Consider the following 13526-nt stretch of genomic DNA (forward strand, 5'->3'; position numbering starts at 1 on the left):
AGCAATATATTTACTGCTTATATAACACTTTAATATTGAATAGTAATATACAGTATAACTTTAAATATCTGCGCCCCGTCATTTCTCAATTAGAGAAATTCCTCTAGAACCTAAAGAAAGTTGTTTTGTAACATTTAAGAAATAGCTGCAAAAGCCTTTCGAATCCAATTGCATTCCTGCGAATTAACTGTGTGAAAATATTGGTTAAATTTCTATCGAAGCAACGTTGTGTTATCGAGCCAAATCCAAAATGCCCTTCTTGTTTGTGATAAGTAGTCAGATTGGTTTTTGTTAAACATCTAATGATCCTTTGAGTAACATTGTTTTCCAAAGATCACTGTTTGAACCAGTTTGATTTATCGGAGCATGTTGGTGAATTTTCGTTCCAACCTCGCCTTTTCGATTGAGTTTATTCAGGTGTTCAAATAAGTCAGCTACGTATGCAAGTTTGGTCGCACAGTGATTATCTTAGAAAAGATTACGTTCTTTGGCCATGTTTTCATTTAATAGAAAGTGACTGACCTCGTGGCGAAGGTCAAAAAATCTTGCCGGAACTTTGCCTCAAGAAAGTCTATATGTTTCAGTGCAAAGTAATGAGAATTTATGTTCCGACCCAATTTCTCAACAGAATATCTCAATAATTGGTGAATTCAAGGCTTTTGTTTTAATTGTGTTTACAATGTTGACGCATTAGTTCATCGTTTGCGATAGTTCTTCTGGAAGCTTTTTAAACCATTACGGCTTCCCGATGTATAAAACAATGTGTAATTTGTACCGTTGGATTTTGTACTGTTTTATGCATAAAACAATTCATTTTTATTACCCATCATTGAAGCAACACTATCCGTGCAAACACCAACACAATTTATTACTCCATTTCATGCCATTACTTTTGAAGAAGTCATCTGTTACTGAAAAACTTCCTCACCGGTAGTCCGTTCTGGAAGTGCTTTGAAAAACAAATGGAGTCCTCATTAACAAAACGTACATTGTTTACCTCTTTAACATTATTAGGTCAAGCATTAATTAATCGAACGGTTGCAATATATGCCGATGCTGGTTTAATAAATGTTTCACCAATTAGTATCAGATTTTCATCAAAAAAAGTCCATATTGAATGTATTCTTCTTTGCACTAATTTTTTACAATCTTTTTACCTTTCTTTTAAAAAACTGCTCGTGTTTGGTTTATCGTCTTTATTTGGTGAAGTTGGATAGTCTTTAAAATCTTGTCCATATTTAAAGTGGAAATTATGCTATTAAATATAAAATTATCTGTAGATTTATATTGTTTTTAACAGAAAATAATATTTCCGACAGAAGCAAATAAATGAAATAGACTCTAAAGTAAGGCAATCAATAAAAGCCAAGACCAGTGACCAACTGATGAGACTGCATAAAGATACCATTTGTATTTGAATCACCAAGACAAGACACTCAAAAAACAAAAAACAAAAAAATATGGTTTAGAGTCGTGTTTGTTTTAATTTCTATCGGCGTTAAAATCCTTTGCTCGGAAATTATAAATAGAAGATTGAAATTTGTAAGAATTCCTTTTTCCCAAACGTCAGTGGCAATGAACATAAAATAAGCAAACCATCGTCCTTTTTGACTCAACGTGTATTTATAATATACATGTGCTCACGATAAATTCCTCTTAAAGACATTGTGCTGGCACACTAAAGAGCTCTGCTTTAAGGAATCATTTTTAAAAATTTTTACAAAATTGCCAACGAAATATTTACTTTAGTCACTATCATAAATAAAGGAATATTATGACAATTGCATATGTAAATTCAAAAAAATCTCCATATTACTAAACTGAGAGAAAAAAGTATTTTACAACAATAATGAGAGAATTAAATATAAAATGTCAGTTTGATTTCAATTTTTAAGTTTATTTTGAAATTTGTTTTACAGGGACCATTAACTACCATCGGAGCAGTAGAAATAGAAGGTTTTGTTAACTCAAAATATAACCAACAACACGATTGGCCCGACCTGATGATATTTTGGCACAGTTCAAGAATAGATAATGGTCTCTCAAATGCCAATGATGAGGTATCATTATTATCCTTACTTCCCATGTCAATGGAAGCAAATTATAGCTTCTTAACAAAATTTATTAACTACATTTTTTCAGCTGCAGAGTATTTTCGATAAGTTTAAACATAAGGATATAATTACCTGCTTGCCATATGTAACTCGAACGAAAAGTCGAGGCGTGCTGACGTTAGCATCAAATAATCCCCACGACGATCCTTTAATTGATTTTAATATTTTCTCTCATCCCTATGATTTGAAAGTTGAAATCGAAGGTAAGTTAATTACTCATAAACAGTAATGTTATCAATAGAAAACTTGAAACTTCCATTAAACATGTTATAAAAGGCTTCTGGACCTCCAGGGAAATGAAAAATTCTAATTATTTAAACTGTCTCTTTACATTTCTAAAGATATAAATTTTTGTAAGAATGAGTTTGCTTTGTATCGCATTCTGAAATTTGCAACTGAAATTTCATCCGCTTCTAATTCAGATATAATACTGAAATTTTGAAGACATAACTAAGTCACCTGACAATACATTTTAATATATTTCGGGGTGGTCCCGTCTCACCACCCTCTGCACCCCGAAACTCATTAAATATAACCAAATATTGAATTTAATCTTGATGTGTGTGTGGTGGCTGTGGTTATACATGCATTGTAGTAATGTATACGATAGGGTAGGACAAACCCCATTGTCGAAAAACATGATCAATGAAAGCATTTTGTTTAATTGTTTAAAAATATATTAGAAATATTTTTAGATAATATTTTAGACTTTCAGACATAATGCAAAAATTTTATATTTTTACTTAAAATTTTCATTTTAACTAGTAATAAAGTTATATATTCGGTCGATTCTAAGTTATCTTATATGAAATTTTATCTTTTTGTGTGACGTATTTTAAGAAAGTATCTCAAAAACATCGACATATTGAAGAAAGAACAAAGGCCTATATTACCTTAACCAAAATCTCAACAATAAATAAATAAAACATATTTATACATGAATATATGCATATATGACATTTTACATTCAGCTCCACAAAAGAAGATAAATAAACATAGAAGATTTCTCAACAGAGAGCAAAGAGTTTCTCAACTATCCCGGCGACATTTAAAATTTTGGTAGCGCCATCTGTTATCATATTTTATTTAACAATTTTTTATATTTTAAACTATTATAAAACGGCAAAAAGCTTAATTTTGAAGGAAGGGATGAGTTATATATATATATATATAAATTGTAAATGCTAATAACAAGTAAAATCGTCATTAAGTCCGACCCTACTGGAGATATATATGACCCCCATTATATCCCTACCCACTCTATCTTTAACGTCCAAACTTTAATAGCATCAATCCTCTTAATACTCAAACCTCCTCGAAAAGTTTCAGAAATTTTCGACAAAAAGCACAGGAGTTATTCAGCTTCAAACAGGATGAACAAAATCATGCCAGCCCACATACACACACTACAGTGGCGTAGCGTAGTGGGGGCGGCAGGGGCGGCCCGCCCCGGGCGGCACTTTTAGGGGGCGGCAAAATTTCACAATAAATAATAATAATATCTTGTAAAAATTTTTGTAATAAATGTGATTATTGAATTGCAAAACATATATACATGACTTTTTTATTTGTAACATGTACAGTACTGTACAATACACAATAATGATGATTGTTCTTGCCGAAAAGTTCTTTAGAATTACTGTATATTTTAGTATTTTAAATTGAGATACCTAAATAAGGGGACGGCGAAATTTTCCTCCGCCCCGGGCGGCTGACTCCCACGCTATGCCACTGACACACTAACATCCATACATATAGAAATTACGCTCAATTTTTTTTACATTTCTCGACGTATCAAGATATCTTAAGTCCAAAAACGAAAAGATCTGGGGGGTCATATTTTGCCGGATAGCCATACTTTCCTGTTATAACAGTCGGGAAAGTAATAAAATTTATCCATAAATCTGTTTGTGATGCACTGGATGCGATACAATGGATAATGCCTGGATACGCAACTGCTCTAGAATATTCACTTTAATTAATATTTCGACTTGGAACATTTTTAGTAGTCAAATAAAGACAAAGAAAAATAGAAAATTACAAGATATACATAAATGATTCAGAAAGTTATTCGATTTATCCATTGGTGACTTAAACCGATCCACAGATAAATCGCGAATCACCTTATCTCAGTTCTATAAATATTGTCTTTTTAACCTGTCCATCTCGAACCTGGATGAAATGAGAAGAAAAGTCCACATAAACAAGTGTCGAGCTGTGTAGAGGTTCCTAAACAGTGAACAGTAGCAGGTTTGATTGAAGATATGGTATTTTATTAATACAATAGAAAGTACAGTACATACCTGTATTAGGTATAAATAAAACATTTTGACATACTCAAAATAATTTCTGATGCCACACCCAAGCCAAATTCGTAGCCAATCAGCGAACAGCAGCATTAATTGCAACTGTATGCAGTGAAACCTCGGTACCGAATATTTTTTCCGGTTCGGCAAATTTTCGTTTTGAATAGATTTTTAAACATAGAATATCACTCCCTTCCGAAGAATTTTTCCTATTTAGGCAGGTTTTCGTTTAAGACAGCTTTCACTGTACTATGTTGCAAGAGTGGCTTCTCAACTACAATTTACACTATCAAAATGTGTCATCGAATTTCGAATTTGTAACTGATACTTCAATCCATAATTTGAGATATAGAGGTTTTGGAAGAAAATTATTTGAGATAAAGATTGAAAGTATATTGAATTTATGCTGAAAATGCAGGGGGAAAAGTCAATTTCGAGATAAAATGGTTTTCAGGGTTAAATATATTTGAGATAGACAGGTTCAACTCTAAGTAGGACAGTGTAAGGCCCGTCTGGTGCATGCTCACGAACCACCTTTTGACAACGACTGATCCAGATAGACCATTACACCACCTGCACCAGTTTACATTGTTATAGATTATATGGAAAACACTTTAATTACCTGGAAAGTTCACCCGTCTCAAAGACAACGCCTATTATGGAATATCAAATGGAATACAAGGGTATTTCAATTTTTTTTACAGTTTTCCCATTCGCATATGCTTCAAAAATCCATTCAATGATCTAAATATTCAACCAAAGCAATATTTGCAGCATTATTTTAGGGAAATATTAAAAGCATGAGTAAATATTATCCTATCCATGTTTTTAGGAATGAAATATTGCTTAAAAATGGCTTCTACGGAACCGTTAAAGAAATTTGGAGTCAGACCTCTTCCTTACATCATGCCAGGATGTGAACGTTACGAACAATTCAGCGACGAGTACTTGGCTTGTATGGCTCTGGTTTTTCCTTTTTCTGGTCATCATTTTGCTGGAACATGCAAGATGGGTCATCCTAACGATCCTACTGCTGTAGTAGATCCAACACTTAGGTAAATATATTCTGGGGATACTATAGATTACCACCTATGAAATTTCGGGACTTTGAGTATATATCTAAACTGAGGGGACCGAGACGAGTTCAACGATACCCTACATTTGGACTGGAGACGAAAAATAAGAAAGTTATAGTTTTTAAGTTATCACACTTTTTTTAATGCTTTCATGCAGACAGCATCGTAGTTGCTAGTGCTGCCATCTCGCGGTAAAGTCTGCAAACAAATTAAAAAAATCACTCTGAAAGGCAAGAAATTGCACGAACAGTCGAACGCCACTTCCATTTTTTTTTTTCTTTTGTTCAAGAACTACCGTGAATTAATAACTAGTGACGTTAAACAATCGGCGGCCTGCGGTGGCTCCCCTCCCGGGGGGAGTCCGTCGGGAGAACGAACAGTCGAACGCCAGTTCCTTTTTTTCCTTTTGTTCACGCATCACCTCTACCAAAGATACTCACCAAAAACCTGAAGTGATTTGTGGGATAGTGAGTGGATTTCTGTCTGCTTGCACAATTCTAGATACATATCTTCTAACGATTTTATTCCACAGGAGTGCCGATAATTGAATTATTTCTCTTCGTTGCGAGGGTGTGCGAAAAGGACTTAACTCCAACTGCAGACGATCAGTGTGCTCGTGGATCAACATCTGCCTCTGTTGAAGGTATATATGGCCGACTTGCCGGACTGCCTGTTAAACATCGCCGATTGTTTAACGTCATTAGTTATTGATTCACGGTAGTTCTTGAACAAAAGAAAAAAAAAAGGAAGTGGCGTTCGACTGTTCGTGCAATTTCTTGCCTTTCAGAGTGCTTTTTTTTAATTTGTTTGAGCTGTTAAACACGCGATAGGCTTAGCAGAGAGAGCGACGCAACTCCCGATCATCGCGCGATCGCCAAAAAAAAAGTATGATAACTTTTTCATTTTTGCCTCCGGCCCAAAAGTAGAGTACCGTTGAACTCATCTCGGTCCCCTCAGTTCAAATATGTACACAAAGTCCCGAAATTCCATAGGTGGTAATCTATAGTACATCCATATTCGGGTTTAATAAGTTAAATGATTATTTGTTATAATAATATATAAATTTTAAGTATAATTTATTATTGTTACTCCATTGTTTCTAAATAAACTATTTTAGAAATTTAGGTTTTCAATTAAAACTGATTTATTGATTAGTGAATTTATGCAAATTAGTCTGTTTGAATACCTTTTTTTCATCTATAGTAGTGAAAATTACATGTATATAGCCGAGATGTCACTTTACTAGGTACACCTACTTAACAGCGTGTTGAGCTTCCTATTTCCTTGAAAATAGTCTAAACTCGTCTAGGCATAGATTCATCGATGCACTTGAAACTGTGTATAAGAATGATGTATCATGTTGTCAGGAGTACGTCGCACAAGTCCTGGAAATTTGACAATGGAAAGTCGTTTCCAATTCGTCCCAAAAATGTTCGGTAGGATTTAGATTCGGGCTTTTTGTGCCGATGTACAGCTGACGGAATAAATTGTCAAGATGAGAGGTTGCACTTAATCCGCAATGATATTTAGGTACGATTTGGCATTCAGACGTGAATTTATTGATATCAAGAGACCCAGTGAGTGGCAGGAAAACATTTCCCATATCATTACATCACCTTCACCAGCTTACAAAGTTGTCGGCAAATAGTATTCCTATCTCCCAGCTCATGGATTTATGTTGTTTTCGCAAATTCTCAGACTTCTATTAGCATAATGCGACAGGAACAACTTGTCAGATGAAAGAACTTTATTTCAAGCGTCGATAGTCCCTTGCTAATGTTATGCCCACAGGAAACATACTCTCTTGCTTTTCGCTGATAGCAATGATACCGAAATGGTCGTGGCTGTTGTAGCCCATTCGGTCACAAGATGCAACTAGTGGTCCGGTGTGATAATTTATTATCCTCAGCAAAGTTAAAACCTGAAGTGATTTGTGGGATAGTGAGTGGTCTTCTGTCTGCTTGCACGATTCTAGATACACATCTTCAAACGATTTTATTCCACAGGAATGTCGATAATTGAATTATTTCTCTTCGTTGCACTATTCTCGATACAACCTTGAAAAGTGTGGTACGCGAAAAGTTCAACAGAACTGCCATTTTATAACTGCTGTAGTCAGACCTAGAATGAAGTTTCAGGTATAACTATTATTATATCTGGGAGAATAGGCTGAAAAAGGTAATTCGCATAACAAGCCTTACTATGTGTCTAATAACGCGTAATCATGATCAGTTTAAATGAATACATTAAATATAAAACGTTAATGGTACAAGAATCCGGAAAATTGCTTATTGAAGTTTCTCTTGCTTTAAACTCAATCTAATCTGACAAATGAATAAACTTTAACGTTTACTCACCATCCAGTTAGGAACATTCGCTTCTAATACAAGGATGTTCTCTTAAACTTTATCTCATGTTTTCAAAGAAGGCGAAAACCTTCCCTTATTGATTGAGGAAACGAATATAAAAAAGGGAAAACTTCTAAAACCAAGAGTCAGATATTAGCTTTTGAAGGTAAGCAGTGGGTTGATAAAACTTTGATATTTAAATTTGAAATCGGTTACCTAATTCATATTATCAATTTCGTATGCGGATGTTACTTTTTCTTATTAAGTGTAACGTCTTTAATGATAATAACAATTTATATTTTATATATTTTTCTCTTGACAGAGTAAAGGGTGTCCAGAATTTAAGAGTAGTGAATGCATCTGTCATTCCATCCCTGATGGCTGGTCATACGATGAGTCCTGTGATGATGATTGCAGAAAAAGCGGCGGATATGATACTTAATAATTTGTGAAAAATACGGGAACGTTTTATTAAATTCAATAAGTTGATTTAGTAAATTTATAAAACAAAATTCAGCAATGAGTTGCATAACTTTCTGGACAAAAGTTAAAATTATGTGTGGCGCTATCTGTTATGAGATTTTATTAGAAACTATTTTATATTATTAATTAGTATAAAATAACAAATAAATTTATTGTATTAAAATTAATAAGAGAAATAAATATATTTTAATATTCGATTGCCTCTTGTTTCGTCTATTCAGTTCTTTGGGGCAATTCTGTGCTTACTTCGCAGAATTGCTGAAATTTATTAATGTTATTATCATTTAACCAAAATAACTTTCAGGTTAATTTTGGATACTAATTTATTTTGCAATTACTTTTTGATTAAAAAGCCTTCAATTTTCATGAATTTAATAATTTACATAGAACTCATAGAAACTAATAGAACATATGGTTGGAGCTAATTTTTAACGTTGCGTATCACTTAGCTCGGCTGTCTGTTAAAAAATTTCCTTACTGTTTTAATCGCTTTAGGATTTAATTTAATACGTATTTCATAATTTTAAACAAGTATTGTATATCAAACCATTATATCCAAATTCTCACACGAAGGATTACACTGCAGCACGATTTACTCGCTTATAGACACATACATACATACAAGAAAGACATCGGCCGTGCACGAAGTGTTTAGCCGGCAGAAAAGAGGGTGAGGATAGGGGAAAGTGGACGGGAAGGAGGGAAAGGAGATAGACAGTAGAGAAAGGTAGGATCTCTCTGAACGGCGTACATAAGGCTACAGTACCCTCTATGTTTGATGTTGGCATGCAGTTTAGGCTGCAAGGTTGTAGTCCCCCGAAGGGTCTAAAAGTAAACGTGAGTGAAGCGAACACCAATAATTGAGTGCCGCCACGAATAGCTAAGTGTAGAAGTTAGTGCCAAGTGGCTGTTAGTAGGAAGAGTTATATTTACTTAATACTAATAAAACTGACCGCAATCGCGAATCTTAATACTATTTAACAGCAAGACAGGCAGCGCGAAAAGCAAACAAACACAATGACAAACTAGAACCGACAGAGACCGCAAAATTTTTTAATTTTTATTTTATTATTATTACTAGTAGCCCAGGACTCCCCCTAGTGGGCGTACTAGCGCCATTAGTCATTCCGTGGTATAAATAATAAATTCATATTACAAGTAAAAATAATAATACAGCAGAGAGTCGTTAATCCGTACCCCGGTAATCCGAATCGCCGGTTATCCGAACGATTTTCAGTCGGACTGTGTCGTGCTGAATCGAACGTTTTTGATACTAGATTTATTTCTAAAGTATAATTCTCATGTTTTTATATTCTTCAATATATTTATTTTGTTTGTACAAAATAAAGAAATAATTTTTAACGATACAATAGCCTCCATTATTATTATAAAAATTTTCGTTAGGCTTAAAATCGACGAAAATTCAGCACGAAGCGATACGCAACGGAGAAAAATTCAACACGAAGCGACACGCAACGGAGAAAAATTTGAACATCGGACAGGTTATATTTTTTCGTACATAATCGGTTATCCGAACAAATCACTAATCCGAACAACCCCAGTCCCCAATTGATTCGGATTTACGACTCTCTACTGTATACTGAATTTCTCATGGCGTACCCTACTAAAACGCAGTCAAAACGAAAAAAACCTGCATCTAAAATAGTACAGCAGAAACCGAGGGTAATCCTGTGCCCACCAGTGGCAAAGCGGTCTTCGTAACCCGAACACTGGGACTTCGGTCGTGGGATAGCGCCTCGCTCGGACGAGCTGGCCACATGGAGTTTTCCGGGTTTTCTCCACGACTGAAACGTCTAAACAGGGGCCAGTTTCCCTTAAAAGACCTCCCAGAAGGCATCCCCTAGATAGATCGCACTAGCGTTGCCATAACTTAACAAACAACAACATCAGGGTAATCCTTAACCCTGACTACCGTGGGAGAATTTTTAAAAAATCCCTTCTTAACGTGCATTCCCATAGCATACCCTACTGAAACGCAGTCAAAAACGCATGTATTGTCAAACAAAAACTTTCTTTTCTTTTCGTTCTTGTCTTGGGTTTATCTGGAGATTCCAGCCTCTTGGGCTATGTTCTCCGAACACAAAAAACTGAATTTATTGTTAATTTAAATAATAGCTAGGGGTCCCCTAGTGGCCGTTTTTGGCATACGGTGGTAGAGACTGCCCAAACTTAACTTTGGTTCGGTTTAACACTTGAGATAGAGATAATTAACTTTAAATGTTTAATTAGATTATAATGTAGTAGATTATTATAATATAGTAGATTATTTTTTTAAAGTTTTTTTTATTTATTTTTTAAACATCAACTTACTAATTAAACTAACCTTCCATACCTAAGGACGAACCTAACCAAACGACTAAAGCTAACAAACCCTAATCTAATTTCACCTATCCGGAAACCAGGCTAAAAGTCCCTAATCTAATTTACAACAAGGACTAACGAAATTTAGACTGAAAAAAAGACAGAAAATAAGAATTAAAATACAAAGTTGAAAGGCAGCTATATACTGACAGTTGAAACAACTCAAGGGAAAGCTAATTGCCATCTGTGATCCTGGAGTGAGTGTTCTCAAAAGCCTCACTAAGGAATATAAATGCGAATATATACCGGAACAAATGTGAATGAGTTGCAAGGCCAGTTGTACTCTTCAAGAATAGCAGCTCTCATTAAACTATCCCTGATGTGATTGTACTTATTTCAGAGAAAAACTAATTGAAGTGATGTTTGATCCTACTAAATACCACAATCGCATTGTGAATTGTCCCCAATATTAAATCTATGCAAGTATTGCTTAAAGTTGTCGTGTCCTGTAAGTAACTGAGTGAGGGAGTAACTGGGATAAAAGTGGCGAAGAATCTCAATAGTGTCAACCTTGGGTTGAAGGTGTAGATGAGCCTACCAGTGATATCACGGTCCCAGCTGTCTCGCCAGGGAATAAAGATTTGCTTCTTGACGTGATTGTTGATGTACGAGGTAGGAATGTAACTGAAAGTACTAGTGTCTAAAGACTTTGCAGCTTATTGATACACGGATTCGATCATGAGTGTGTGTTTGAATTATAAATCTTATTTAGTGCTATTTCAGTATACCATCCAGAGCAGGAATTCGAAACAACACATGCGCTAAAGTGGCTAATTCTTGCTTGTGGAATATTGTTACTCCCTGTAACGCTTTAACGTTTCTACTAGTTTCGATTACTGCCGTTCGAGCGCTAAATGCAAACGATAACGATTACTGATTGGCTATTTAACTTTTTCTGTAATCTGTTTCTGTTACGATAGAAAGTTGTCCAACTGTCCCTTCTGAAATGTCGGGTATTAAATAAATAATATAGGTAAGAATTAGGGATTGCAATCCAGCAGTGTTTTGAATCCAGCTGGATTTTTGCTGGATTGAAATCATCCCAGCTGGATCTAGCATGGATGTATTTTTGGTGCAATAAAGTGTTATCTGTCTATCTATCTATCTATCCTGCAATTTATGTTTTTTTTTAAAGAAATAAAACATTTTAAAAAATACTTAAGAAGCTTTTATTATTTAGACTGGTCACTATAAATTAGTAAAACTTCTTACACATTTAGGTAGTAAACTTAACTTTGGTTCGGTTTAACACTTGAGATAGAGATAATTAACTTTAAATGTTTAATTAGATTATAATTATAATGTAATCTTTAAGTTAAATAATAGCAAAAGTAATTCTACTGATTAATTTATATTAATATATTATAATAATGTAAGGACGGATAATCAGTGGCTAAGTGGCTATCAGTCTTACGTTTTTATATATAGGCTCTACATATTAGTCTGTAGTTATTTATAGGTATGTAAAACTATGTACTGGAAGTAGAATAAGTTAAATAAACTACACCTTTATCAATCCAGCAAAATTTAATAAAATAATAACGTTTTCAATTGTTTTTAACGATCTTCCTCGGTTACAAAAAAATAGAACATTAAATATAGAACATAAAATGTGTTCGGAATAAATATGAAAATTAACGGAAAACGCCCAAACGGACAAAATATAGATAAATAAACAAAATAAATAGCGGAAAAATATATACAGGGTGTTTTTTTTTTAACTGACGATACTCAGAAACATCTGTAGAGCAATCTAGCAGCCGGACTGTCGCCAAATTTGGGAGAGTGACTAAGGACGACATGGAAAAGAGATTCCGCGAAGAAAAAAGTAGTACCTAAATTCGCCGGTAGAGGAGGATTTGGCGCTGTTGTAGCGAAAAAGCTACCAGCACTTCACTGAAGAAAGGGTCATCAGTCACTTTTTTCCACTTGCATGGCCGCCTCGCTCCCCGGATCTAACCCCATGTTACTTTTTCCTGTGGGATTACTTAAAGTCCAAGGTCTATCTTAGTAGTGTCCCAAACTTGATGACTTTGAAGGACAACATTTCTCGAACTGTGATGAACATTCCTTTGGACATGTTACGTTCGGCCATAGAGAACACGGTGTTCAGGATTCAATGAGTTGTCCAGCAGGACGGTGATCACATTGAAAGGGAGAAGGTTATTTGCTAATTAATTAAACTTTCGTTATTACACTGAAACCTCTGTCTGATTATTCATTCGTGTGTTTGTTAATTGCAGCTGGATTTTATGCAGATTGTTAGCTGTTTTGCTACAACAGCGCCAAATCCACCCCTACCGGAAAATTTGGACACTACTTTTTTCTTCGCGAAATCTTTCCCATGTCGTCCTTAGTCAATCTCCCAGATTTGGCGACAGTCCGGCTGTTAAATTGCTCTACAGATGTGTCTGAGTATCGTCAGTTAAAAAAAAAACACCCTGTATATAAGATCCAACGAAACCAGCATTGTCCGTTAATAACATTAATTAATGTAAAAAGATCTCCACATGGTAGACAATAAGTCCGCATCTCTATTGTTTATACAACCAGTTGTCATGTGCGTCTTGCAGATTTTCAATCTCTCAAGATGTTTGACCGTTTGCCTATTCGTCGTCGTTTTTATAATTGCCGCTTGATCCCATTGGACGTTAACATCCTTCTGTCTTGTGTATGATGCCAGCGCAGTGTTGTCAAGGTTCTTACCGATTGTATATTTGTGCTCTTGAGCCTTTGTTTTAAACTGCGCATCGTTGCACCCACATAAACAAGCTTGGAATTGAAACGTTGGTTGTGTAAAAGCACCGAATATATACC

At 34.9% G+C, this 13526-nt stretch overlaps 1 protein-coding gene across 1 annotated transcript; it reads left to right on the plus strand.

Annotated features, from left to right (window-relative positions):
* The first annotated feature begins 1869 nt into the window (after positions 1-1869).
* LOC136969894 (glucose dehydrogenase [FAD, quinone]-like) lies at positions 1870-8296 on the plus strand. The gene is made up of 5 exons (XM_067264201.1): positions 1870-1875; positions 1920-2060; positions 2143-2317; positions 5253-5475; positions 8167-8296. The coding sequence occupies exons 1-5, from the start codon at positions 1870-1872 to the stop codon at positions 8294-8296; spliced, it is 675 nt and encodes a 224-aa protein (XP_067120302.1).
* Positions 8297-13526: the final 5230 nt, after the last annotated feature.

This window comes from Centruroides vittatus, unplaced genomic scaffold (genome assembly GCF_030686945.1).
Source record: "Centruroides vittatus isolate TY-2023 unplaced genomic scaffold, ASM3068694v2 contig_1824, whole genome shotgun sequence".
Taxonomy (NCBI): Eukaryota; Metazoa; Arthropoda; class Arachnida; order Scorpiones; family Buthidae; genus Centruroides; species Centruroides vittatus.

Bases quoted from the DNA above. Each gene is read 5' to 3' on its own strand.
- LOC136969894 (XM_067264201.1), top strand. The intron at 2,318-5,252 runs GTAAGTTAATTA...CCATGTTTTTAG, and splicing joins TTTGAAAGTTGAAATCGAAG to GAATGAAATATTGCTTAAAA. The intron at 5,476-8,166 runs GTAAATATATTC...TTCTCTTGACAG, and splicing joins GTAGTAGATCCAACACTTAG to AGTAAAGGGTGTCCAGAATT.